Below are 25671 nucleotides of genomic sequence, written 5' to 3' on the forward strand. Positions count from 1 at the left end.
TAAATTGTAAAATAAATGCATATTCAAGATTATTTTTCTCTGCCTGTGGGTTAATATTATAATATGGGGGATTCCGAATTTTTTTCTTAATGTGATGTATGCAATAACTTGCATTTATATAGCACCCCTTGCACAGGTAGCATCTTGAAGTGCTTAACGAAGCTTACATAAGAATATTCATTAGTGATAGGAACCCAAAATTGAGGCTGATAACAAAACTCAAATTTCTGGTATTGTTTTTTTAAGCAAAAGTTATGTTCAGGCAATACTATTGGAAACTGAGGCTAAACACTGTTCCCAACCCTCTGAAAGCTGCCTACACTCACTATTATTTCACCCTAAATGGAAAATTGTACACAGCACCAATGAATCTGTGCTTTTACAATCAATAACTCTAAATTAATAAACAGTACTATCTCAAAAAATACAAAAATGAAATTTGGAGGCACACTATTGTATTGATAATAAGAAAATGTAAAGTAACTAAATTGCAAAAACTAGAAAAATTAAGGACAAGAGTGCTGCCCTGACCTACTATTGCAGGGACAGTGAGAGCAGAAACAGTGGGACTCAACTCAGTCAAAGCTGTAATAAATGGCTATAAAGAAATCTCGGATCTTCTTGTAATTCACAGAATTGCAAGTAAAACATGTTTGCATATCATAGTGTGACCAAAGTGTCAGAGACAGTAATTGGTTCATTCACATGAAACCAGTGAAACGAGAGCTTGTACTGACTGCCTTGTACTTGCTGTGTGAGGAGGGGACTGACATCTGCGTTTGCAAATGACCAGAAGTGGGCGGTGCGAGCACAGGAGCTCAACATGAGCACCAGTGAGGAGGTGAGACATTTCCTGCCTCTGCAAATGGTGCATTTATTTTACTGCTGTTGAATTTTTGGAGTCGGTGCCTAACGCTTCACGTTATGAAGAGCGCTTTGCTCCCGTATATCTTTTTAGTAAATGCATTATGTATTGATTTACATCCTCTCCCAAACTGCAGGAACTGCAGTTAACGCTGACCAGATACGAGCAAATATAAGCATGTTCACTTGAAATTTGCCTGGAGGAAATGAATGTATTAATCTTAATTACCTGAAGTAAATGCTTGACCTATTGATGGAATTTGTAAAGGAAACGGCTGAAACTGCCTAGAACTTAAGTATTCCAGGAAACCAAGGGTGCATTTCCCCATATTATGTTCATATCAATTTTAGTTTAAAAGTAGGGAAACAAAATGAATTTGTGATCCTATTTACCCACCCCACCAAAAAAAAATGATACAGTACTGCATGTGCTTTTCTGTTGAATTATAGCCATTGCAAGTTATTTTTGCAGCTTTGAGTTCACTGCATCTGAATCTGAAATGTGATAATAAATAATACAGTATATTGTATTTCATTTTTCAGGTTAAATTAAAGATACCATTTGGGGGAAAGTTTCTAGATGCAGCCTACACAGTCCCAATTGTACCTCACACACATGGAGTCATTTTCACCCATGGTGCAGGTGGAGACATGAACTTTCATCAGCTGGTATCCATGGCATCATTTCTTGCATGCAATGGCATCCTATGCCTTAGATTCACGTGCAAAGGCCTCAACTTAAACTACAGAATTAGGGCTTATAGGGCAGTGATGGTAAGGTAATCTTTCATTATGAACACTGTATTTGCACTAAGCGCTTTGAGACCTCCTCCCGACTTGAAAGGTGCGATATAAGTGTAATGTGGGAGGCCAGCAGCATAGTGGTTAGCCCGTTCGCTTCGCAAGCAAGAAGACCCGGGTTCCATTCCTGGGCAGGGCGAAAGCGTACGCAAGTTTCCTTACTCCACACGCCTCCGTTTACCCAGCAATAAGTAGGAATTTGGTTTTTAGTTGATTGGCGGATCGCTTTCCCGGGGTAATAATCCCTCCAAAAAAACATTAGATTCACTCAATCCACGATTGTTTGTGGGACACTGTTGTGCACAATTTGCTGCTGCGTTGCTCTCACAAAATACACAGTCAATCCACTTTACAGTATATTCTTTGAGACATCTCAACAAAGTGATAAAGCATGATATCAAATACAAAGATTAGTATTAATAAATTGTACTGTGTAAATGATATTTATTTTCCAAATGTTATACAATTTTCTTGGCTTGAATTGTTTTGAATTGTAACTTGTTATTTCAACAATAATTATTGCAGGAGCATGTAAAATCGTCAAAGGAATATGAAGTAAAAAGCTGGTTTCTTGGAGGCAAGTGAACACATTCCCCGTTTAAAAGAAGTTGCTGAAAAATATTTTAAAAATAAATGTGTGCGAAAAAGTGCTTTCTTCTAAAAAAAGTTCTGAAATTTTGATTATTAATACATGATATGTAAAATATCTTTGTATTTTAGGTCGTTCCATGGGTTCCAGGGCTGCTGCTTGTATAATTAGACAGTGTAAGGACAGTCCTGATGAAGGCCTTGTAGATGGCCTCATTTGCCTGTCATTTCCACTGCACCCACCAAAGCAGCAAAGTAAACTTCGAACAGATGATCTGCTTCTCGTGCACTATCCAGTCCTTTTTGTTTCTGGATCACTGGATGAAATGTGTGAGAAAGTGAGTTAGATTGAAATTTTCCTTACAATGAGAAAAGTGGGGAGGGGAAAAAGATCTATGGTAACCTAATAATTCACCCACAAATATACGGTCAATTCACTTTACAGCATATTCTGTGAAGCGCTTTGAGACGTCTAGAAGACGTGAAAAGCGCTATATCAAATGCAAGGATTATTATTATGATTTGAGGTATCAGCTCAAACACAAATTGTGTGCCTCTTTAGTTGATAGCATTCTCTTCTCTGGGCTGAAGATTCTGGTTTCAAGCTCTACATTGGAATTCATTAGTTTACAGTCTACCTTCTGCCACTCTGCTCCTATCCTCTGGAACTCCATCCCACAGGCCCTCCGCCTCGCTCCCTCCCTTGCCTCTTTCAAGACCCATCTCAAGACCCTCCTCTTCGACCGTGCTTTCAATCTCCCTGCCTCCCTCTCTGCCCTCCACCCTCCCCAATCCCGACCCCTAGCCCGCGTCCGAAACACTGCACCTTGAGACGTCTTCCCGACGTGAAGGGCACTTTACAAATAATAATTATAATAATCCTTGCATTTGATATAGCGCTTTTCACGTCTTCTAGACGTCTCAAAGCACTTCACAGATTATGTGAATTGACTATATTTGTGGGCGAAACGCGGCAGCCAATTGCGCACAGCAGCGTCCCACAATGTAATTTTGTTAACAATTCAGTTATGATTTTTAAATGTAATATACATTCATATATTTTATTTGGCTTCCTATCATACCTTGGTAGAGTGCTATGTTTATACTGATAAAGAAGTTTAATTGTGTCTAAAATTATTTGTACATATAGAGCGTGTTGGAAAGAGTACTGAACCAAATGCCAGTGGCCGCTGAAGTACACTGGGTAGAAGGAGCTAGCCATGGAATGGAAGTTAAACAACGAGCAAGGGAAGACATTATGACTGAGATTAATACTAAGGTCCTTTCATGGATCCAGAAGATCCTACAAAAAAGATAAATTTCAAATAATGTTTGTGCTAATCATGGTTACAGAGTTTAAAACGCTTGCGTTAATGGATGAAAATAAAGGATTACCCAATTGTTATAACGCCTTCAACAAATTCATTTACTGAGTTTTTAATTTACTCAGTAAAAGACATGTATTGATTTAGCTCAAAGTACTGTTAAATAATCACACTTGCTGTTTCATTCAGCCTCAGAACCTTTTATTGTTCCTCGGTTTGGCGTCAGGCTTTGCCACTGTTAAGCACTCCAAGATGCTGCCTGCAAGAAGGGTGCTATATAAGTGAAAGTTGTTCATTTTGTTGTTTATTGGATCTTTTGGAGGGGCAGTCAGAGAATTAGATACCAATAAAAGAAACTGTTATTGAATATCAAGTGTTACTCACTGGTCAATTCAATAATTAGTGATAAACACACAAGCTCATTCATTGTTATCCTTTCATGTACTAATGTAGAACCATATTTTACTTTTTCGCTTTACACAGGGTGATCAAAAAGATGTGATATCTACCCTATTATGTAAACAAAAATCATCATTTCATTAAAACTTATTAGAGATTGTAATGGTATCATGATTTTTTCGTTATTTTCCTGGATTTTACAAATATACCAGATACCAGGTGATGCTTTTGAAATGACGGTGTGTATATACAACCAATATATTGTCATATCAACATATTCATATCAACAATAAATTATTCTGTACAACATAATACTCATATTTTGGTTTATAGGGTGGGGAAACCCATAGTTTTTTTTTATTTCTTAACCAGTTTGTCAGATACTGCTGACCGCAATTGGCTTCCGTGTTTTCATCCACAAAATAGACAATCCACTACAATATATTCTGTGAAGAGCTGTGAGACGACTCAACAATGTGATAAGGTGCTATATTAAATTAAAGGATTATTATTATTGTGGTTGGTATCTGTCTCATCATTTCAATTCAGGTTATTGTGTTCAGAGCATGACCACCTTGTGTCCTACAATATAAAGGTGGAAACTCACAGGTCAAAAATGGACAGTGGGGTCCTCCCGACGTGAAAGACGCAATACAAATGTAATCTTGTTGTTGTTGTAATCTTACATTACCATTAATAAGCATAGTGATGGGATTCCGCATGTGTCAGGAACCTGGCTGACCAAAAAATGGCTCTCAAGTGTGAGGATATGGGTTTGAGATTATGTGTGTGTTGGGGAGGGGGGGGGAGATTATGTGTGTGTTGGGGAAGGGGGGAGATTATGTGTGTGTGTGTGTTGGGGGGGGATTGTGTGTGTGTGTTCGAGGGGGAGATTGTGTGTGTGTTTGGGTGGGGGTGGGGGGAGACTGGGGGGGGGGGTGGGGGGGAGACTGTGTGTGGGGGTGGGGGGGAGACTGGGGGTGTGGGGGAGATTGTGTGTGTATGTGGGGGGGTGGGGGGGGAGATTGTGTGTGTGTGGGGTTGGGGGGGAGACTGTGTGTGTGTGGGGGAGACTGTGTGTGTGTGGGGGGGAGACTGTGTGTGTGGGGGGGGGGTGTGTGTGGGGGAGACTGTGTGTGTGGGGGTGTGGGGGACATTGTGTGTGTGTGCGCCTTCCAGGAAATAACACGGTGCGACACAGTGCACAGTTCGGGACATGACCTGTGCACGTGACTGACTGCCAGGCCCGAGCCCGGTCCCCCCTGGCCCCGCCCCCCCAAACCCCCAGCGGGGTCACGTGCGGCGCGGGGGCGGGGTCCGAGGCACCGGGAGCCACGTGAAGCAGCTGACCCGGGGGAAGGGGGGCGGGGCCTGTGTGTGTGTGTGTGTGCGCGTGGTGGGGTTCTGCTTCCGGGTGAGGAACATGGCGGGTCCGGCCTGGAACGCGGTGACCGTGCCGTTGCCGGGGAGTCAGTGCACTGTGCCCGTGAGCAGCGACTCCCACACAGGTACCGCGGGCCGTGTGGAGCAGCTCCGGCGCTCCCGTCCGTCTCCCTCTCGCTTTCTCTCTCTCATTGCCCCCCCCCTCCCCCCCCTCCCCCCCCCCGCTCCCCTGTGACCCGGGGATGCAGCTGCAATCACTGTTTTCTTCCTTAAAGTGGACCGACCTCCCTATGGGTTGCAAGGAGCTGTTTTATTTTACTGCTGGGAGTTTCTTTGCGCTGCTCCGCAGCACTACCGTAAGGTTTGCACGGTGTGTTTCGAGATAATAGTAATAATAATAATAATCCTTGCATTTGATATAGCGCTTTTCACGTCGGGAGGACGTCCCAAAGCGCTTCACAGAACACACTGTAAAGTGAATTGACTGTATATTTGTGGGCGAACGCGGCAGCCAATTGCGCACAGCAATGTCCCACAAACAGTCGTAGATTGAAAATGACCAATTTATTATTGATTTGGAGGGATTATTATTAGGCTCTGTGTGGAGTAAGGAAACTTGCCCAAGGTTTCGCCCTCTGCCTGGAATTGAACTCAGGTGTCTCACTTGCAAAGCGAGTGCTCTAACCACTGAGCTACAGGACTCCACATGCAACTTGTGTGGCTTGATTCAAAACTGGATATTTGCCTTCGTAAATTCTTTATACTTCTTTGTAACTCACATTCAACGGTAAACAAATGAAGTGTTGTAACCAGCAAGATTAATTCAGGAATGTGCACTTTACAGTATCACATTTCTACACACATCATACTTTCAAATAAAGAGCATCAACTGTAACGATTTTACTGATTTTCTTTGTTAGTGAAAGTAAAGGTGTTTCCCCAAAAAAGAGGAAATTAAAAGGAATGGGTATCTGGCCTCACAGGTGGGGATGGCATGGTTTGTAGGCAAACTCGTATGTGAAATCAGGATAAGACTCCAATTATCCAATATGACCTGTGCACAAGGTTACCAGGAGCAATTTATTATATTTGTTAGAGATGTATATCGCGCCCTTCCTTCTGCGCAGGGTAGCATCTTCGAGCATTGAACAATGGTGTACTTTGAAGACGAGGAGAGAAGAGTAAAGTATTTTTCTTTGGCTGTGATCTGAAGCTGGGGAATGGGAGCAAGGCAGAGGGATTGAGACAGGAAACCATTTACATGCAGAAAATCATAGAAACAAACTAAGGGAAATGACATAGAGTATTAATAAATTCAAAATTGCAGGTGCATTTAATTTTTTTAAAAAAAACAAATGACGCTGGTTATCTGAAAATAAATAAATTACAGGATTATGGGAAAAAGACAGGTAAATAGGATTGAAAGGATTGCTCTTTAAAAATCCATCACAGATACAATGGGCCAAAATAACTTTTTTGTGCTGTAAGTTTTGATGGTTAACAAACCCCAAAAGTGCATTGCTGTTTTGAAACAGTCTCAGCGATATTGGGGTTGAATAAACGGTTTCTGATGAAATAGTAAATGGTGCGTGCGTGCCAGCAAAAGCTTCATAGGATTCAAAGTGCACATTCTGCATGAAACTGCATATACTATTATATTACATTTCCCCAAGATCTTTTTTTGGAGCTAAGCTTTGATGTCAGTGTATATCGGATCAGCCTGGCTCAGATGGTAACCAGTCAAAAGGTGGTGATTCTCAAAGCGTCGGGCTTTTTTTGGGAACTTTGAGCTTATGGTAGGCTGACACTTCAATGCAGAGGTATGATGCATTATCAGAGGTGGAATCCTGGTTTAACCTTGGATGATTTCAGCATAGATCAGTGTTCAATTCCATCACTTCCTTGACCTATATCCTCAGTACAATGTCATATGTTGGCAGTCATGGAAACCCTGACAACACATTTCAGAATTGAATGGATCACGTGAACCATCAGTTGGATGAATTTTACAAGTGGGAACTGTTATTTAAACCATTTTTTGGCTGATTCTTGTGAATGGGGGAGGTTGGAGTTTTTAAAAAATATATACAAACATACATAAAGATATCAGTACAGGATAGCATGTTAAATAAATTCAAGTAACAAAATTATCCTGTTTTATTTTAGATGGATGTATACGGGTTCTCATACCGGCCTGTCAAAACGTTGTAAAGCTATTAAGAAGTAGAGTTCTTACAGCAGAGTTGGATGTTCTGTCTTCTTTGCTGTACGTTTTTCACTACAAGCTGCGCCAACACAAGCCGTATCTAGCACTGAAACAGGTTAGTGTGTTAGCGGAGAGTCTCGTTTCTCTTGAGCAGATCCATGATTTACTGCAATGTAAAACTACATACAAAGGCAGTTCAGCTAAAATTGTGTTTTAATGTAGAATAAAAAATTTGGGATATTTTCATTCAAATTATTGCAAACAATACACATAAATTCATTCACAAAATATAATTTGTGCAATAGTTAAGATACTCGATTTACATTTCATATGGTACAGATTCTCTGTTTTAACAATAAGATTACTCGTGTATAGTGCCTTTCACTTTGGAAGGATGTCCCGAGGCGCTGGACAGTGTACAGAATTTCAGACCCGAGCTGGGGTGGGGGGGGATGGGGGGTGGCTGATGGCATGGTCGAATTGGAGGGTCTTGAGGCAGGACTTGAAGGAGGCTAAGGAGCGGGTGAGGCGGAGTGACTGGGATGGAATTCCAGAGGTTGGGGGCAGAGTGGCTGAAGGCTCTCCTGCCAATGGTAGGGCGGGTGGGTCGGGGGATATGGAGCAGGCCAGAGCCGGCTGAGCGGTGGGAGCGGGTGGGTTGGTAGGGGGTTAGGAGGTCGCAGAGGTAGGGTGGGCCGAGGCCATGGAGGCTTTGTATGTGAGGACCAGGATCTTGAACTGGATCCTCTGAAGGATAGGGAGCCAATATGCTATGTGACAATTATTTCTTATGTAGCACTGACCAACCATCCCTGCAAGCCAAAGCCCTAACGGGTAGGGTGGTCCTAGCTGGACAAGCAGCGGGAAAACTTCTCAGAAATGAACACTAATGTTTATTTATCTTATTAGGTTGAACAGTGTGTAAAGCGTCTGAGTAATATGCGACTCGAGGCTTCAATTCGGGATCTGATCGAGTTGTGTCCAAGGTAATCGATGCAACAGAAATCCCAAAATAAATAGTACTTTTCAAAGCAAGTCCTTTTACATGTCGTGTAACTGTCCTTTTTTAAATTTAGGACATCCGAGATCAACAAAGCCGGTACAAAACGTGTTCCCAGCCAACCAATGCTGGAGTGGACAGCACTGAGAGTATTGGGTGGCTGCAAGTTGATGTTGCGTCTTATGGATGTGTGCTCCAAAGCATTTCATTATCCTTGCATTTATAGTGGTAATAAGTATACGTACGGTTTATGCTTGTCTGTAATGTGTATCATCAAACCCAGGTCTCTCGTTTGCGAGGCGAGTGCTCTGCCCACTGAGCTACAGGACTCTACATATGCAGTGAAACTGCTAATGGGCCTCGCTATAGAGAATTTATTGATCCCTCGCCTGTGACCTTCATGCCTTTTGTGCTTTATCTGCCTCTGCACTGGAATCTACAGCCTATTAGCTTAGGAATTTAGCTGGAGCCAGAAAACAGGGTCTCATCAGGTTCACCGAGTGTTGCACCCTGGAGACTGTTGAACAATTCTTTAAAAAAAACTGTTTTGAGTTGAGTTTAATTTGAAATAACTCGTCACAAATTCAGATATTGAATGAATTTTGAAAAAAAGCATTGCTTATTTTTTGATTGAGTTGGTATAGACATATGTGTTGTATGAAATTGTTGATGTTTGTCACACAAACAAATACTCTGAATACCTTAATTCTGATATTAGACTGGCTATCAAGCATCTTCACTGGCAAGAATTCATAGTTCTAAATTTTATTGTTACAGGATTGCTCAGCAGACTTTGGTAAGTGAAGAAATAATATCATTTTTAAATAAATTTAATTTGGAAACTGCTAATTAAATGTCAAATGGTGATTTCAAGTTCATTTTTAACACAGATTGTTAGGTACATTTATACATAGAGGAATTTGACACAAGAAACAGGCCCCACCTCTCCTATTCCCCTATCCTATACACCTCTTGTACAAAGCATTTGATAAAACCTTTTTTGTTTTCTCGTCCTAGGGTGCTATCTAGAGGGATTTTACAAAGCCTAGTTGTTTTATATGAGAAACTATATCCCCTCCTGAAGAAAGTGGAAAAAATTCAACAGTTGCCTTATGTGAAGGATTTTACTTTACCTGCCAATGTTCAGGAATGGCTTGGTTCTCCCTACACCAAAGTTATGCAAGAGAAATTAAAGAACATTTCATCTCAACTGAGTAAGATCCCCACAAGAATACCAGATCTTCTTGACAAATTGTTCTCAGTACAAGAACCTGTGTTACTGGAGGCCCGTGAGGCTGGTGCACGGGTACGAAAACCGATTCTTGGCAACCCTTTCAAAGTGAAGCAGATGGTTGACATTGGATGCCCTGTACAGAACCGGACAGTTGCTGTTGGTAAGTGTTCACACACTGCTAAGTAAACCATATTGTAAGTAATGGGACCACCATGAATTGCCTTTTCCAGTACTAAAAGTTTGACGAGCTATGTGGTTTTATCTGGTTAGACTCTTGTCAGCCTGCAGCTAATACTCCAGAATTAGATAAGCAGGATGAGTCCCTCTAGGGAGAGTTTGCTTTCCACAGGGAATTTCCAGGTGTAGGTAGAATGCATGGAATTCTCAGTTTGGTTTGGATACTCTTAAGTATGGTAATGGGGACTCTGTACGTCAGTCACCCGGCTGACCAAAAAAACAAGTGCTAGGCACCTAAATTTAGATTTTGTAACGTTTATATAGTTTGCCCTGCTTTAGTTTCAGATTTTAAAACAACAACTTGCATTTATACAAAGGTCTTCACGTGGGGTAGTGCCCCAAAGCCTTCACAGTGGCGGAGTCTGACAACGAGCCGGGGGAAGAGGGAGGGGGAAGGTGACCATAACCATGATCAAAAAGGAAGATCTTTAGGCGGGATTTGAAGGTAGGGAGGGAGGGAGCAAGGCGGAGAGATTGAGGGAGAGAGTTCCAGAGTTTCGGAGCATAGTGACTCATGAAATGTAGCTTTTGGTTCAAACTGAATCCACACAGAGAGCTCACAATATTATATTTGTATTTTGAGAGTGGAATTGAACTAAACCTTTTATTTCCATTTAAGTAACAGGGATACGGTCAGTACCTGAAAAGACCTCTCTACAGACAAGCAGTCACACCTTTTCTCAGGTTGGTATGCCACTGTATTTTGGAGATCATTTATTTACAGTTTACAGTATTACAAAGAATGTACAGCACAGAAACAGGCCACTCATCCCAACCAGTCCATGCCCCTGTTTATACTCCACATGAGTCTTCACCCATTGCTTACTCCCTCCCACACCCTTCTATTCCTTTCTCCCTCATGTGCAGGTCTAACTTGCTCTCAAATCTATACCAACTGATTCAACCAATGCTTCAGCCAGGGAGTTCTACTACCCTCTGAGTGATGTAGTTCCTCGTAAATTCTCTTTTAGATATAAAAATAGTCGCTATCTTATATTTGTGTCCCCTGGTTATGACTCCCCTACTAGTCGAAACAGTTTATTTATGTTAACCTTTTTGTTAATCCTTTTATAATTTAAAACATTTCTATTAGATCCTCCCCTTAAATGTCTCTCCCCAAGCAAAAAAAGGCCCAACCTATCCAGTCTATGCTGATACCAGTAACCCTCCAACCCTGGTATCATCCATCGCTATTATATCCTTCCTATTGTGTGGAGGCCAGAATTGGACAAAGTACTCCAAATGTGGTCTAGCCAAGGTTTTGTATAAATTCAACATCATCTCGCTTTTATATTTTATTCCTCTGGCTGTAAAGTCCAAGACCCCACTGGCCTTTTTTTATATAGCCTTATCTACCTGAATAGCCACGAATAACATACTATCATTCATGATGAACATCTAGAATTTTTGTTTTGCTAGAACACCAAGAAATCTCGGAGTACACGTGCCTCAACAAAATCAAAGAATAAAGAACTAGAACAACCTTCAACAGAAGCTTTCGTGAGGAAGATTAAAGCAACACAGACTTTTAAAATGCTTTCTCAAGAGCTAAAGGCAATATTTCTTTGGTTTCGGAACAGGAATTTGAGACGGGAAAGCCGCTATTTAGGAAACCAATATCTCCGGTCTAACAGACGTGGAATGCTGGAAGCTCAGGGCTACAGGTACATGTGGTTATATAACTGGCATTCGGGACAGTGGAAAAAAACATATTTATTTGCTGACCAGTCCATTCAGCATAATTCAGTGGCGTAATTCAGTCACAAATTGGCTCGTGTTCTTGCAGCAGGAATGAAAAATAGGCACAGAATTGTGATTGGACCTCGAGCTAAATATAATGCCATCTCTGCTAGTGCTTGAAATTGCTGCCCCCCCACCCCAGTATGGAACTAAACCATAGGAACCAGAAGGGAAGTGATCTCAGCCAGGGAAGTTCAGGGGTTGCAACAATTTGCTTCATTGTTTTTTGAATAGGGAGGGGGGAAATCAACCATAATTCTATCTGGATGGTTTTCAGTGACTTGTGTTTGAACACAGCTATGAAAGTTGCTACATAAATGTAGCGAATGCGGCCTCCAATTGCGCACAGCAATGTTCCACAAACAGTCGTGGATTGAAAATGACCAATTTATTGTTGTTTTGTTTTTGGAGGGATTATTATTAGGCTCTGTGTGGAGTAAGGAAACTTGCCCAAGGTTTCGCCCTCTGCCTGGAATTGAACTCAGGTCTCTCGCTTGCAAAGCGAGTGCTCTAACCACTGAGCTACAGGACTCTATTGTATTGTAACCTAATTCACTGTGTTCTATAGTATTCACAGTTTTGTTTGTTTTAAAAAATGAATGTTTTCAAGCAGCTTTCTACATTTATTTCAGTTTTGAAAAGAAGCTACAGGACACAAAAATAGTGGTTTGCAGATACCTAGTGAAGTGGTCGCAAGGCACACGTCACCAGAACAAAGTGCTTAAAAAACGTAGGAGTAAAGCAACTGTTCTCCAGGAACTCAAAATGAGACACAGTAATGCCAGCGGCGATGAAGCATTCGCTCAAGAAGAAATCAATAATGCTCGCAGGAAGAAAAGGAAAAGAAGTCAAAGGGCAGTGCCACCTACTCTACAAACTGTACAAACTGAAGCAAAGAGAGAGTCCGTTGTTCAACACCTATCTGCTGAATCTGTTGCAAATGTTCAGAATCCCAAGTTCTCGACTTTAATACCAGGTTCTTCAAAAGCAGTGGATGCTATTGTAGAGACGGTGCCAAAGCTCGACAGTGATATTGATGATATTTTTTCATTGATTGGGGTGTAACTGATTTTTGCACAATGTGAATTATTGTGCATAATTAAAATGTTTGATGAGCATAGCCAAAAGTAAGATATTATTCTGTACTTATAATGCTGGAAATGTAATTTTGTTGTCACAAAAATGCGTACTTTGGGCATCATTTGTACGTGCAGTGTGTCATCCTGTCGCAATTGGTAGCACTCTCGCCTCTGAGACAAAAGGTTTGGGGTTTAAGCCCGGCTTCAGGACATTGCACTCACATTATGTGAGATGACCGCCAATGTAGTTCTGGTAGTGTGCTGCCATCTTTCGGATGAGCTGTTAAACCGCGGCCCTTTCTGCCTGTTCAAATATTGAAGATCCTATGGCACTATTTAAAAAGACAAGGGAGTTTCTCCTGGTGTCCTGGCCACCAATCCCCCATTAAAATGGCCATTTGCTTCATGGCAGTCTGGGAAGCAGACTGCTTCATGGCAGTCTGCGTACAAATTGGCTGCCATGTTGGTTGACAAACAAAACACAGTCACTAAACTTTACAGTACAGTGCCTTGAGACATCCTCCCTGCGTGAAATGCGCTATACAAATTAGTATATAATTTGTTATATCCTCGCCAACCCCTAGTTTGCCATCTGACAGGTTATAATTGAGAATAGAATGAAGAGAGAAATGATCAAAAAATGACAAGAATAAAACATTTGCATTTTATGAGTGTTTATTTCATATATTGAAATGGATGAAACATTTCAAAGCTTCTGGTTTGGTAATTTTGTATTGGTTACACTTTTATTGTCACGGTTTTAATTAACTTGCTTATATTATTTGGCTCTTAACATTTTCAGTTCATGGATCATATTTCCTCTCATTTTTTCCAACGATGACTTAAGATCTGAGCTTTTCTCTAATGCATAAGTAATACATCCCAGAATTATCATTGTCATCTTCTTCACAAATCTAAATTAATTAATCGATATTGACTAATTATACTGCTATTTACTTCATTTTTTTTGGCAGCACCAACAAGTGGAAAGTATTGGAAAGTAAACTTATGCATAATTACCACTTTTGATTTTAAGTTGATTTTATCAGTTACAGCATTGCACATACAATATTTGCAATAATATCATACGAGGATGAGTCGTAAAAATAGAATAGATAATGCCTCTTGCTATACAGTGATGGCATACTCCAAAGCCTGAAAGTTCACCTTGGTACTATGCAAAACTATTTTAGCTTTGAAGTAAGCGGAAGAATTGTCACCAGTTGTCCAGCAGTAGTGGTACAGAAGAGTGAGTAGCTTTGTCTTTCTAATACCCTGGTTTTTAACCCCATATCAACTTGAACCCTGGAAATCAGAACACTAAGTTTGTATTGTGTCTCTCACACACGTACAAAACCACTGATGCTGTGTATATATACCCTGCCTCGTATTGCCAAAGCAGTAACTGAAGCAATGTAATTTAAGACAGAGATTGTCACATCAAATAAAAATGATACACAGGGGAACAAGGATTTCAATCATTACATTTCTGAAAGCATTACTAATTATCTTTAAAATACTCAAAACAAATTGCATGTGTAACAATAGAAAGGATGGTATTATATAAAGGACACAGTATATACATCATGTAAAGATAAAGGGTTTTGTTCAAAGTCTTTAGAAATAATCTCTTAACACAGTGCAAATTCAAGTGACCTAAGCAACAAGAATATTACAAATAATGCTTTTACAATCCAAGCATTATTAGATATTTAACAAACTTGCGCACATTTAAGCTTAAGTGGAATCTTTATAGGTTGGTATTTGCATCCAAGGCATCAAATGGCAATTTTCCATCTAGATAGAGCCCCGTGTTAGTAATTTTAACTGGTAGTTTTTGGTCTATACTGAGCTCATTTTTTGTGACATCACTCTTTACCTTTTCATCTGCATCGAAACCTCCATTTGTTGAAATATAGGGTGAGACGGGTTTTTCTTCATTGTTTTCTTGGGCTGTAGAATCTTTTTCGGTTTTCTTCCAGAGTCTCTTGTAAACCTGATACGCTGAATGAGTCAAAAAATTAGACTTTCATTATGCTGAAAAATACACTACAGCTAATATAGCTCTATAGCATCAGCTTCTCTGCAAGAAGATGCAGTACCTAGTTTGGCGTGCTGCTCTACCTGGTACAGTTGAAACAAATTTTATCTACTCTTAGCAATTTGGATAAGAGATGTGCTTTGCACTGGCAGAATTTTCCAAATCTAGCTCTGTAATAATCATGCAGCAGTTAATGTGCTCCATTTACTACATGCATTCTGTATCTGTCGCCACAGGGTGACTCAGTGCACTTCTTGCTTTTTGTTACACACTTTAAATCTATTCAATAATAATAATTCAATGTGGTTGCCGCATACACTAAAAGGACAGTATCAATCCAGTTTTTTNATTATTAATAAATTACTGATAGATCCTTTGAGTCTTTCCTAATTATAAATTAAAGTTATCATTCATGCATTAATGATAATAATCCTTTCATCTGATATAGCACCTTTAACCTCGGGATAGCACCTTTCACTTCGTGAGGACGTCTCAAAGTGCTTCACAGGATTCACTGTAAAGTGTATGACTATTTTGAGGGGGAACGTATACTTCATGCAAAAGATATTGCTTGGACAATGTGGAACATCACTTCATGAAGGATGATAGAGCTGAAAAATCCTAAATTATAACTGTTTTGCTGCCAGGAAATGGTTCTTTAATACCTCCTGGATCCAGATGATGAACATCAAGAGGGCACACCATTCCCAGCCAAATATCACAGGGTCCTAAACCTATCCCAGCACGCAAAACTTTAACCATTTTTTGTCCAGGAACCATAATCTTATAATTGAAGTGTAAGGAAACTTGCCTAAGATTTCACCCCCTCCCGGGAATTGAACCTGGGTCCTCTTGCTTGCGAGGTGAGCGTGCTAACCATTATGCCGCAGGACTCCACAATCTAAACGATTTGAACAACTAAGTCATCCCATCTTTTTAGGATTTTCATATATCTAAAGATGCATTTGAAGAAAAAAAAGTAAACTTACTTCCAATCAGTATTGCAGCAAACGCTATTTGAAAGACACTGTAAATAAGTGGAAAGGTGAACATGAGAACAAGCTGCTCAGGTGAGAAAGAGAGCTGGACAATGGTCGTGCAGAGCTGAGTGTTCTGTGCACCGGTCTCCAAAGCTACAGTACGGCATCTGTGAGAATACGAGAATAGTGTTTATATTACTGTTGAACTTGATTTATAATAATAATCTTGCATTTCATACAATGCCTTATCATGTCTTTGAGACGTCTCAAAGCGCTTCGCAGAATATACTGTATGGTGAATTAACTGTATACCGTATTTTGTGGGCGAAACGTGGCAGTCAATTGCGCACAGCAGTGTCCCACAAACCACCGTGAATTATTTACTTATTTTGAAGGGATTATTATCCCTGGAAAACCTATCCGCTAATTGACTAACAACCAGGTTCCTACTTACTGCTCGGTGTTTGGGGTAAGGAAACTTGCCCAACGTTTTGCCCCGCCTGGGAATCAAGCCCAAGTCTTCTAGCATGTGAGGCGAGTGCTCTAACCACTAAGTTACAGAACAATTTCATTGTATCATGGTAAATAACATTGTTTCCAAGGTCTAATAAAACATTTGATCAAATGACTCACACCAGTTCGGGATCACAAACATGTAGCAATATATTATTGAAAGTCAAATGTTACAGTTCAAAATACAACCAGTTTTAGGAATTGCAAGAACATAGCAAGGTTTACAATTTAAGATTGTATCAGAGCATTTTTATAGCAACAACGTAAGGGTTAGAGTTTGATGTTGTTATCTTTTTAGTAGATGAGATATCCTCAGTGGTATTTCACTAGCAAGTAAGTGTTTTTGTTTTTGTAACATCAAATGTTCTCACCCCTTTTAAGTGGAATTATTTCAATGACAAGGGAGCATTTTCGATAACATTCTTTATACCTTTGCTAGCAATTACTTTAGATTTGAAATAGATATGATAATGTGTAGCAACACTCGGTAAATCATTCAAAACAATTCACAGCTTAGTGTTTTTTCAGTAGTTGCGATATTACCGTTACAATAATAATAATCCTTGCATTTGCTATAGTACCTAATCAAGTCGTTGAGACCCTAAAATAATCAAAGATGTTGCATATTTACTAAAATATCAGAGAGGATCATATGCCCACAGTTCAAAATACAACCAGTTAGTGTACTTTTAGGAATTGCAAGAACATAGCAAGGTTTACAATTTAAGATTGTATCAGAGAATTTTTATAGCAACAACTTAAGGGTTAGAGTTTTTTGTTGTTATCTTTTTAGTAGATGAGATATCCTCAGTGGTATTTCACTAGCAAGTAAGTGCATTATGTTTTTGTCTGGAAAATTGAAAGCATTACAATTAATAATATATTTTCACTGTATTTGAGTACAAAGGCATTAAAAAGGCTGTACCTAAACCAAGGCTGGCCAGCAATACGAGCTAGAATAAATCCCATTGCGTAACCAATGGCTGGATAGATTGTTCCTATAATCCAGAGGGAAGGGTCTGTCGCCCAGGATCCTCTATAGAGCAAGGCTCCAGCCACAGCTATACCAATGATGAGAAATATTCCTGCGATAGACCCAATCTGTAAGAAAAATATTGCCAGAAATGTAAAGCAGTGGAACAGATTAATGCACTACAAAGTGAATCATACCTGTATCAAAGGCATAGGAATATATGAATGTATAGGAACACTAAGGGCTATGGAGGTCCTTCTGGCTAAATTCAAATTAAAAAAACTTGAATTTAGTCAGATTTTTGTCATTGAAATTTGCTATTCACAAACATTGTGATCCACAGTTTTGCATTCATTTGTTGAGGATTTAAATCTATTTGGATTTTTATGACAGAAACTTCCCAGTAGCTCATTACTACTTGGTCATGTGTAATTTTGTTTGCCAATTTCCTTTTCTTTTTGCCCCACCCCCTCTCCTCAAATCAGTGACTCTTATTGGAGTCATTTAATAATTTACAAAATTTGCAATAAACAATGACAATTTGCATTTATGTAGTGCTCCTCACGCAGGGTAGCGTCCCAGAGGGTTTTACCAATCTGGGAGGGAATGCAATAATATGACGCAACCTGATAATACATTGCACCAATGCATTGTGCCAAGCGGGTGGTTCAGATTCAGGTTTTCTTCCCCATCTTTGTTTTGCCATTATAGAAGAGCCAAATAGAACTTCCTCAATGGGAAGGAAGTTAATCAAATATCAAGGTCTATTTAGAAATTGCCGTGAAATAGACCCGACAGCCTGTACCCATGAATAAGTCTGTGCTACACTCCTGTACGTCTTTTTACCAGGTTACAGAATAGCTTTGTGAGAGGCCTGAGTCCTGCCAGCCTGCACTCCCATTTGGGAGGTGGCTACATGACAAAAGTCTAAAGAGGTGAAGAAAAAAAAACGTGACAGGAAAATAGAGCAATGAAATTATGATGTTGCAAAGGAAAACTTGTAGAAATGTTTTTCTCGTTAAAAACTGCGTATTTAAGTTACCTTCAGTATCAACTTTGCCTGTTTTGGCCATCTGTAGTTCACATAAACTCCGAAAGCAACAGGAATAACTAGAGTTGCTAGGGTTATACCTGCAAAACACAAGTTACAGGTTTCTTTAGCTTCCATACACAAATACACAAAAAATAGAGGACTGTTCACTTATTGTAATTTTTTTTTACAGATAAATTACCTATGCTGTCATAAGGGATCTCGATGGAATTTGCACCAACCCATGTTTTAGTGTAAATGAAGAGGCAAAGAGGCATCATTCCCATTCCCAGAATTGTGGAACATGTTGTCATACTTATACTGAAAAAGAAAATACAGATTTGTTTCAGACAAACAGCGAATAATACTCAGCACGCAAAACAAATATTTTCACATCTCAAACATTTGACATGGGTATGAATATAGGAAACACTTTCAGATTATTTCACTGTGATAAGAATCATATGAATAAATTGTTAAATTTTTCTATATTGATTCAATGAATTGTATTGATGTTGAAGTTAAGGTTCTAATCCTTAAATTTCTTATATTTAGTGCACTTTAATAATGTACATGGAGAATGTTGAAATGTTGATAAATGTATCAATACATGGAGCATTACCATCATAATGTTGATTTAATAATAACCTATTTCATGCTTCAATTGTATCAAAACCACATCAGTGCTTAATAATATTGATGTTCAGTGAACTTGCACTGTTTGCTTAAAATAACTGAATAATAATCATTATCCTTGACTTGATATGACACCTAATCACATTGTTGAGATGTCTCAAAGAGCTTCACAGAATACACTGTAAAATGGTTTGACTGTATTTTATAAGCAAAACTTGCAATACAAGTTTAAATTATAAATAAAGAACATTGCATTAAAATATAAAATTAATTTATACTTTTAAAGTTGTATTACTTTTATTTCTAAGGACCTAGGACACAATTGTTAAATTTATCGAATAGAGCAGAATAACACTTAACCCACACCAAAGAATTCATTACATGGTGCCCACTGAATCTTTCATTGAACTGGTTGTAACGTTTACCTCTATGCCTTGTTTGCAGTCTATTAAATAAGGTTGAAGAGCTTCAGATTGTAACCTTACATGTAACACTTGCTAATCTAGTTCTATGCAGTCTAGGCACTCACACCTTTTACTGTCTTTAGGATGTTAGTTGTTGAGTAAAGTTATGATCCTGTAATGTTCAAATTCAGTTCAGAATCATAACTATTGGTTTTATGGTTTAATGCTGGAAATTTAAATGCAACTGTGACTTCTTTTTAGAAATGAAACATGCAAGCTATAAATCTGAAACACAAATATTAAATTTCGGACTATATTTCCTCTTATGTTTCGTAGGTTTTGTGAATAGTTTGGTTTATTGAATAATTTTCGCTGTCAAATTGAGTGTTCAATTAACAGAATCTTACTGTAGTCTGTTTAGTTCAGTTGGTGGCACACTTGTCTCTGGGGCAGAAGTTTGCAACTTCAAGCTCCATGTTGGGCTCATAACCAAGACTGATACCTCAATGCAAGACTGGGGGGATGTACTGTTGGAGGTGCTGGTTTTTAGATGAGACATTAAAGGATCTGTTTGCCTGTTCAGTTAGGTGTTTAAAAATCCCATAACACCTTTTAACAATAGAAGGGATTTTCTCCTGGTGTTCGGGCCAAGAATCCCTCAGATGAATTGATCATTTGCTTCATGGCTGTTTGTGGGAGCTGATTGTGCCCAAAAGACATTCACATTTGTCTAAGAAACAGTTGACAGTAATGGCCGTAAAACATTTTGATGTGATAAGGCATTAAAAAATATAATTTATTTCTTCCTTCACATCTGACTGGGTGTTGGGTGAAGGCAGGATCAACTGGCTTTAATTAGGGTTAGGGCAGGGTAAAATATCTTGCTGGCACTCGGTATTTTGGCTCACATGCAAAGAATGGGTGAGGTACTGGAGAGATGCCAATGCCTTCGGAATGATGCCCTTGATTGACTCAATGTCTTCTGACACCCAAACATCCACCTTGCCTTGGCCGAGTGATTACTTTGTCTTAAAATATAAGATTACAAGATATGTAGAAGATTCTTCAATTCAATCTTAATCGTGATGTCAGCTTGGTTTAGGAAATGTAAAGAAAATGGCTCCCAAATGAAGACCGAATTTGAGAATTTTCTACAATTCTGGCAATCTTAAATTTTAATACATGATTGATCTTATAGGCTAATACTAGGGTTTCAGGAGGAGAAAATAGGAGAAAACAAAAGTGGAGAGAAAAAGAAATTAAAAAGAAATTCTCAAATATTTCACGTAATGAAGACAGATAAGTAATAATTTCATATAATAATCATAGCTTATCTCCTCTTCACTTAATTATCAAATTCCCAGGATGCTAAATTATTAGTATAGTATTTTAGATTTTACCTTTTCATTGGGAATAATTTCATTAGGAATCTCCACCCGACAGAAAGTAAATTTTAATGAATGTACACAGATAATGGAACTGTCCATCATAGGTGCACATAATTAAAGTGTAGTGCTATTTTTGTTCACTCTCCGTGCACTACACTCCTAACTTAAGTGAATGCAATAGACTTTACCCTTTTGGAACAACAGCAATTAAGCTCCAACAAATGTTAAAGCATAGGTGTTCAAAATATTGTACTATGCTTTTGTACCATAACAAACTGTTTCAGTTGATAACAGTAAGTTAATACAGAAATACCCAATTAGTGAATTCACTGATCCTTGTAACACTGAACCACACAAACCAAGAAAGGATAGTTGATCTCCAGTCTTTGCTGCTATAACTATTGTCAGTCAGGGTGGCAATAGATCTGCCAAATACACCTTGGTCAGACAAGGAAAAAAATTAACCAGGGATATACTGCTGCTACTTATTCAGTAAATACCCGGTGGCTGTGCATGTGTGTGGATGCCACTAGTCAGAAAGTCCAGCTGGTTTTAGACAAAGACTATTTTCCTAGCATTTCAGACCATGCAAATGTTGGCAAATTCTTAAATTCAGTCTTAATTTGGGAGACAGTTTAGTTATTTGATATAATGTCACATCAACATGGGGAATGTTGATTAATCTGCTTAATTTAAACTCCAAATTCAATGTTACAAAAACATCCAATGCTGTAACTCTTGATAACACTTGTTTCCGTACCTGAGATCCATGTCCCCATCCATCCAATATGACATAATGTTTGATCCTGTTCCTCCAGGGCAGCATCCCATTATTAGCACTGCAACTGCTTGAACTGGATGAATGTCAAAAGCCAAGGACAGCAGAAAGGCTGTGAGGGGCATTATACCAAACTGACAAAGAAAGCCCACACATATACCCCACGGTTTCTTGAGGTGGGCCAATAGTCTATTGACTTCGACATTGCAACCCATGGAAAACATAATTAAAGCCAACATGATTGTCAACACAGTACTTAAAATAATATTCAAAAGCTGGTTGAAATTGTCTAGAGGTATCAGACATGATGTGTCATTGCAGTTGGTGGAATGTTCAGGACAGTACAAATAAGGCATTGCCAGATTTTTCATCATCATGGCATCCATTGTCAGAAGTTTTTCAGTCTTCTCTGCATTCAAATTGTAAGTATCTCCTGCAAGAAACAAACGTTCAGGAGAGAAACAGAATGATGTGAAGAAGTGAAGGGCTGTTCACAACCTCAACATAAAGGGCTAAAGGTGCTTGCCTTAATAAGACTGTGGGACAACAATAAAAAGGATGATAAACGCCTACCTAATAAAAATGTACAGGCATTGACATTAACATTATATGAGGCAGCTAGATAATATCTTTAACCCTTTTGAATACTGATTAGCTTCAAAACTACTCGTTTTCTGTCAAACAACCCCAAGAATCATTTTAACCATGTTTCAAATCATGAATATTACATGACTTAATATGGATTTTATATCATAACATGGATGAATGAGAAAACATAATCTTGTGATATGTTCTGATTTAATGCAGATATAGTACTGCTTTGAAGAGTTAAAGTGGGGTTAAATACTCTGTGATAAATATTTCCAAAATAATTAGATTTCTTTTTAAAATAAATGATTTAGAAATAGTTTTGTTGTGTTTAAAGGATTAAAAATTCTTATAATAATAATAATATATAATAATAATCCTTGCATTTGATATAGCGCTTTTCACGTCGGGAGGACGTCCCAAAGCGCTTCACAGAACATACTGCAAAGTGAATTGACTGTATATTTGTGGGCGAACGCGGCAGCCAATTGCGCACAGCAATGTCCCACAAACAGTCGTAGATTGAAAATGACCAATTAATTATTGTTTTTGGTTTTTGAAGGGATTATTATTAGGCTCTGTGTGGAGTAAGGAAACTTGCCCAAGATTTCGCCCTGCCTGGAATTGAACTCAGGTCTCTCACTTGCAAAGCGAGTGCTCTAACCACTGAGCTACAGGACTCCACTTATATTTGCAAAGCATACTTGACTCTGCACCTTCTCTTTATAGCTTAGTTATGGATTTGGAAGGTGGCGTAATTCAATGAATTTGGATCACCGGGTGATATGACTGATAAGACATACATTACATTAATGATTATACAAACCACTGCTACCTGAGATGAAGAAATATGCTTCAGTATGGTTACTTTTCAGAAACCACAATATATGGGGGACCTTGATTGATATAGTAACAGTATTTCAATGCGTATGTGTTTGCTTTGCTCTTTGGACCTTAGTCATAGGCATGCTTGAAATTCACGTAGTCAATGGGTGAGCCTCATCGCAGCATCAGATATCAACTATAAACATTTCATTTTATTTGCAGGAAGATCAGGTTCCATTTCTTTGGTTTCATGGTTATCTGGTATCTATATCTAGCGCATGAGTATCCAAACATGAGTATTAAGAGTATCGAAACCAAGCTGAGATTTCCATGCATCCAACCTATATATAGAAACTCCTGAGATATTTATGCTAACTCTCTCCCTGGAGGGATGCATCCTGCTTACCTAATTCCAGAGAGCATCAGGCGCAGATTGGCAAAAGCCAAGCCTTGGGGACTCCAGAGTGTGCTTTGTGGTACAACTGGATTCTAACAAGCTAAAATCAAATAGTTTGATATTAAAAATACTTTCTGTCAAATTTTTCTGATGCTAATCCAGCTGCTAATCCTAGCTAATCCAGCTAGGACCAACAACAACAACAAGATTACATTTTGAGTCCTGTAGCTCAGTGATTGGAGCACTCGCTTTGCAAGCGAGAGACCTGAGTTCAATTCCAGACAGGGCGAAACCTTGGGCAAGTTTCCTTACTCCACACAGAGCCTAATAATAATCCCTCCAAAAACCAAAAACAATAATAAATTGGTCATTTTCAATCTACGACTGTTTGTGGGACATTGCTATGCGCAATTGGCTGCCGTGTTCGCCCACAAATATACAGTCAATTCACTTTACAGTGTGTTCTGTGAAGTGCTTTGGGATGTCCTCCCGACGTGAAAATCGCTACATCAAATGCAAGGATATAAATATATATTTGTATAGCGCCTTTCACGTCGGAAGGACGTCTCAAAGTGCTGGACAGTGTACAGCATTTCAGATCCGAGCTGGGGTCAGGGGGAAAGAAGGGAGGGGAGGGAAAGGGGGGTGAGCGATGGCATGGTAGAAGGGAAGGGTTTTGAGGTGGGACTTGAAGGAGGCTAAGGAGGGGACGAGGCGGAGTGATTGGGGGATGGAATTCCAGAGGTTGGGGGCAGAGTGGCTAAAGGCTCACCCGCCAATGGTGGGGCGTATGGGTTGGGGGACGTGGAGCAGGCCAGAACCAGCTGAGCGGAAGGAGTGGGTGGGTTGGTAGGGGGCTAGGAGGTCGCAGAGGTAGGTTGGGGCAAGGCCATGGAGGGCTTTGTAGGTGAGGACCAGGATCTTGAACTGGATTCTCTGAAGGTTAGGGAGCCAATGGAGTTGGGCGAGAATGGGGGAGATGGGGTCGTGGAGTTTGGTGCGGGAGAGGACACGGGCTGCAGAGTTCTGGAGGGAGGAGTTGGGAAGGCCAACAAACAGGGCGTTTGCATACTCGAGCCTGGAGGTGATGAAGGTGTGAACAAGAGTTTCAGCGGCCTGATGGGTGAGGTAGTGGCGGAGTTGGGCGACGATACGGAGGTGAGGGAAGGCAGAACGGGTCATGGCTTGGACGTGGGGAAGAAAAGACAGTTGAATTTCGAACAAGACACTTAGGTTCCTGACTGGCTTGGTGAGTTGAAGTGTGCAACCATGGAGGTTGATGCTGCCAGAGCCTGAGGTGCAGAGGCGCTGGTGCGAGCCAATCAGGAGGGCCTCAGTCTTGTTCACATTCAACTTAAGAAATTTGCCCTCATCCAGGACTTGATGTCCGACAGGCAGTCTGTCAGGACAGCAGTGGTCCTAGAGTTGAGGGTTGAGGCAGAAAGATAGAGTTGGGTGTCATCCGCATACATATGGAAGTTGACCCCATGTCTGCGGATGGTGTCCCCAAAGGGGAGCATGTAGATATTAAAGAGGAGAGGGCTAAGGACAGAGCCCTGGGGGACGCCAGATGTGACAGTGCGGGGGCTGGAGGAGAAACCGTTAGAGGCAACAAAGTGGAGACGGTGAGAGAGATAGGAATCGAACCAGACAAGGGTAGGTCTGCAAAGATTAAGTAAAGAAGAGAGGTGGTGTATGAAGATGGAGTGGTCGACAGTGTCGAAGGCAACAGAGAGGTCGAGGAGGACAAGGAGGCAGAGGGAGCCCTGATCACAGATGTTCAGAACGTCATTAATGACTTTGACCAGGGCTGTTTCCGTGCTGTTGGCAGCACGGAAGTCGGATTGGAGGGGTTCAAAGAGGGAATGGCAAGAGAGAAAGGAGCGGAGCTTGGACGCAACGACTCGTTCCAGGACCTTGGAGAGGAATGGGAGGTTAGAGATGGGGCAGTAGCTGGAGAGGAGGGATGGGTCCAGGGAAGATTTTTTCAGGATAGGGGTGATGACGGCTGTTTTTAGGGGGCTGGGAACTGAACCGGTGGACAAGGAGAGGTTGATGACACCGGACAGGAGAGGGGCCAGAAGGTGGAGCTGGGAGATGAGGAGAGAGATAGGGATGGGATCGAGGGAGAGGTGGTGGGTTTACGTTTGTGAACGATGGCGGTGAGGGAGGATGGAGAGATAGGGTTGAAGGAGTGTAGGGGCGTGATGGATTATGATTTTAGCTTGTAGGGTTAACAAGAGCTGAGTGGGATGGTTTCCT

At 40.1% G+C, this 25671-nt stretch overlaps 3 protein-coding genes across 3 annotated transcripts; 2 read left to right on the top strand and 1 right to left on the bottom strand.

Annotated features, from left to right (window-relative positions):
- Positions 1–758: 758 nt before the first annotated feature.
- On the top strand, positions 759–4413 carry tex30 (testis expressed 30). Its single transcript, XM_007891563.2, has 5 exons — positions 759–841; positions 1408–1638; positions 2191–2242; positions 2386–2591; positions 3404–4413. The coding sequence occupies exons 1-5, from the start codon at positions 824–826 to the stop codon at positions 3569–3571; spliced, it is 675 nt and encodes a 224-aa protein (XP_007889754.1). The 5' UTR covers positions 759–823; the 3' UTR covers positions 3572–4413.
- A 957-nt stretch (positions 4414–5370) lies between these two features.
- On the top strand, positions 5371–13170 carry nepro (nucleolus and neural progenitor protein). Its single transcript, XM_042334511.1, has 9 exons — positions 5371–5485; positions 7527–7681; positions 8476–8552; positions 8643–8774; positions 9285–9362; positions 9584–9960; positions 10657–10721; positions 11457–11701; positions 12410–13170. The coding sequence occupies exons 1-9, from the start codon at positions 5401–5403 to the stop codon at positions 12840–12842; spliced, it is 1647 nt and encodes a 548-aa protein (XP_042190445.1). The 5' UTR covers positions 5371–5400; the 3' UTR covers positions 12843–13170.
- A 96-nt stretch (positions 13171–13266) lies between these two features.
- On the bottom strand, positions 13267–22094 carry slc10a2 (solute carrier family 10 member 2). Its single transcript, XM_007891566.2, has 6 exons — positions 21582–22094; positions 18596–18714; positions 18406–18494; positions 17316–17491; positions 15887–16044; positions 13267–14860 (listed from the first exon to the last, which is right to left on the bottom strand). Exons 1-6 carry the CDS (start codon positions 21983–21985, stop codon positions 14607–14609), a joined length of 1200 nt encoding a protein of 399 aa, XP_007889757.1. The 5' UTR covers positions 21986–22094; the 3' UTR covers positions 13267–14606.
- Positions 22095–25671: the final 3577 nt, after the last annotated feature.

This window comes from Callorhinchus milii, unplaced genomic scaffold, assembly GCF_018977255.1.
Source record: "Callorhinchus milii isolate IMCB2004 unplaced genomic scaffold, IMCB_Cmil_1.0 Scaffold4, whole genome shotgun sequence".
NCBI classification, from domain to species: Eukaryota; Metazoa; Chordata; class Chondrichthyes; order Chimaeriformes; family Callorhinchidae; genus Callorhinchus; species Callorhinchus milii.

Excerpts from the sequence above, each read along its gene's own strand:
- slc10a2 (XM_007891566.2), bottom strand. The coding sequence starts at position 21,985 with ATGGATGCCATGATGATGAAAAATCTGGCAATGCCTTATTTGTACTGT. Across the intron at positions 18,495-18,595 it reads GATCCCTTATGACAGCATAG|GTATAACCCTAGCAACTCTA; the intron begins GTAATTTATCTG and ends TGTGTTTTGCAG. Across the intron at positions 17,492-18,405 it reads AGGCAAAGTTGATACTGAAG|ATTGGGTCTATCGCAGGAAT; the intron begins GTAACTTAAATA and ends TTTTTCTTACAG.
- nepro (XM_042334511.1), top strand. The coding sequence starts at position 5,401 with ATGGCGGGTCCGGCCTGGAACGCGGTGACCGTGCCGTTGCCGGGGAGT. Across the intron at positions 7,682-8,475 it reads CGTATCTAGCACTGAAACAG|GTTGAACAGTGTGTAAAGCG; the intron begins GTTAGTGTGTTA and ends TTATCTTATTAG. Across the intron at positions 11,702-12,409 it reads CTGGAAGCTCAGGGCTACAG|TTTTGAAAAGAAGCTACAGG; the intron begins GTACATGTGGTT and ends CATTTATTTCAG.
- tex30 (XM_007891563.2), top strand. Across the intron at positions 1,639-2,190 it reads GGGCTTATAGGGCAGTGATG|GAGCATGTAAAATCGTCAAA; the intron begins GTAAGGTAATCT and ends TAATTATTGCAG. Across the intron at positions 2,243-2,385 it reads AAAAAGCTGGTTTCTTGGAG|GTCGTTCCATGGGTTCCAGG; the intron begins GCAAGTGAACAC and ends TTTGTATTTTAG.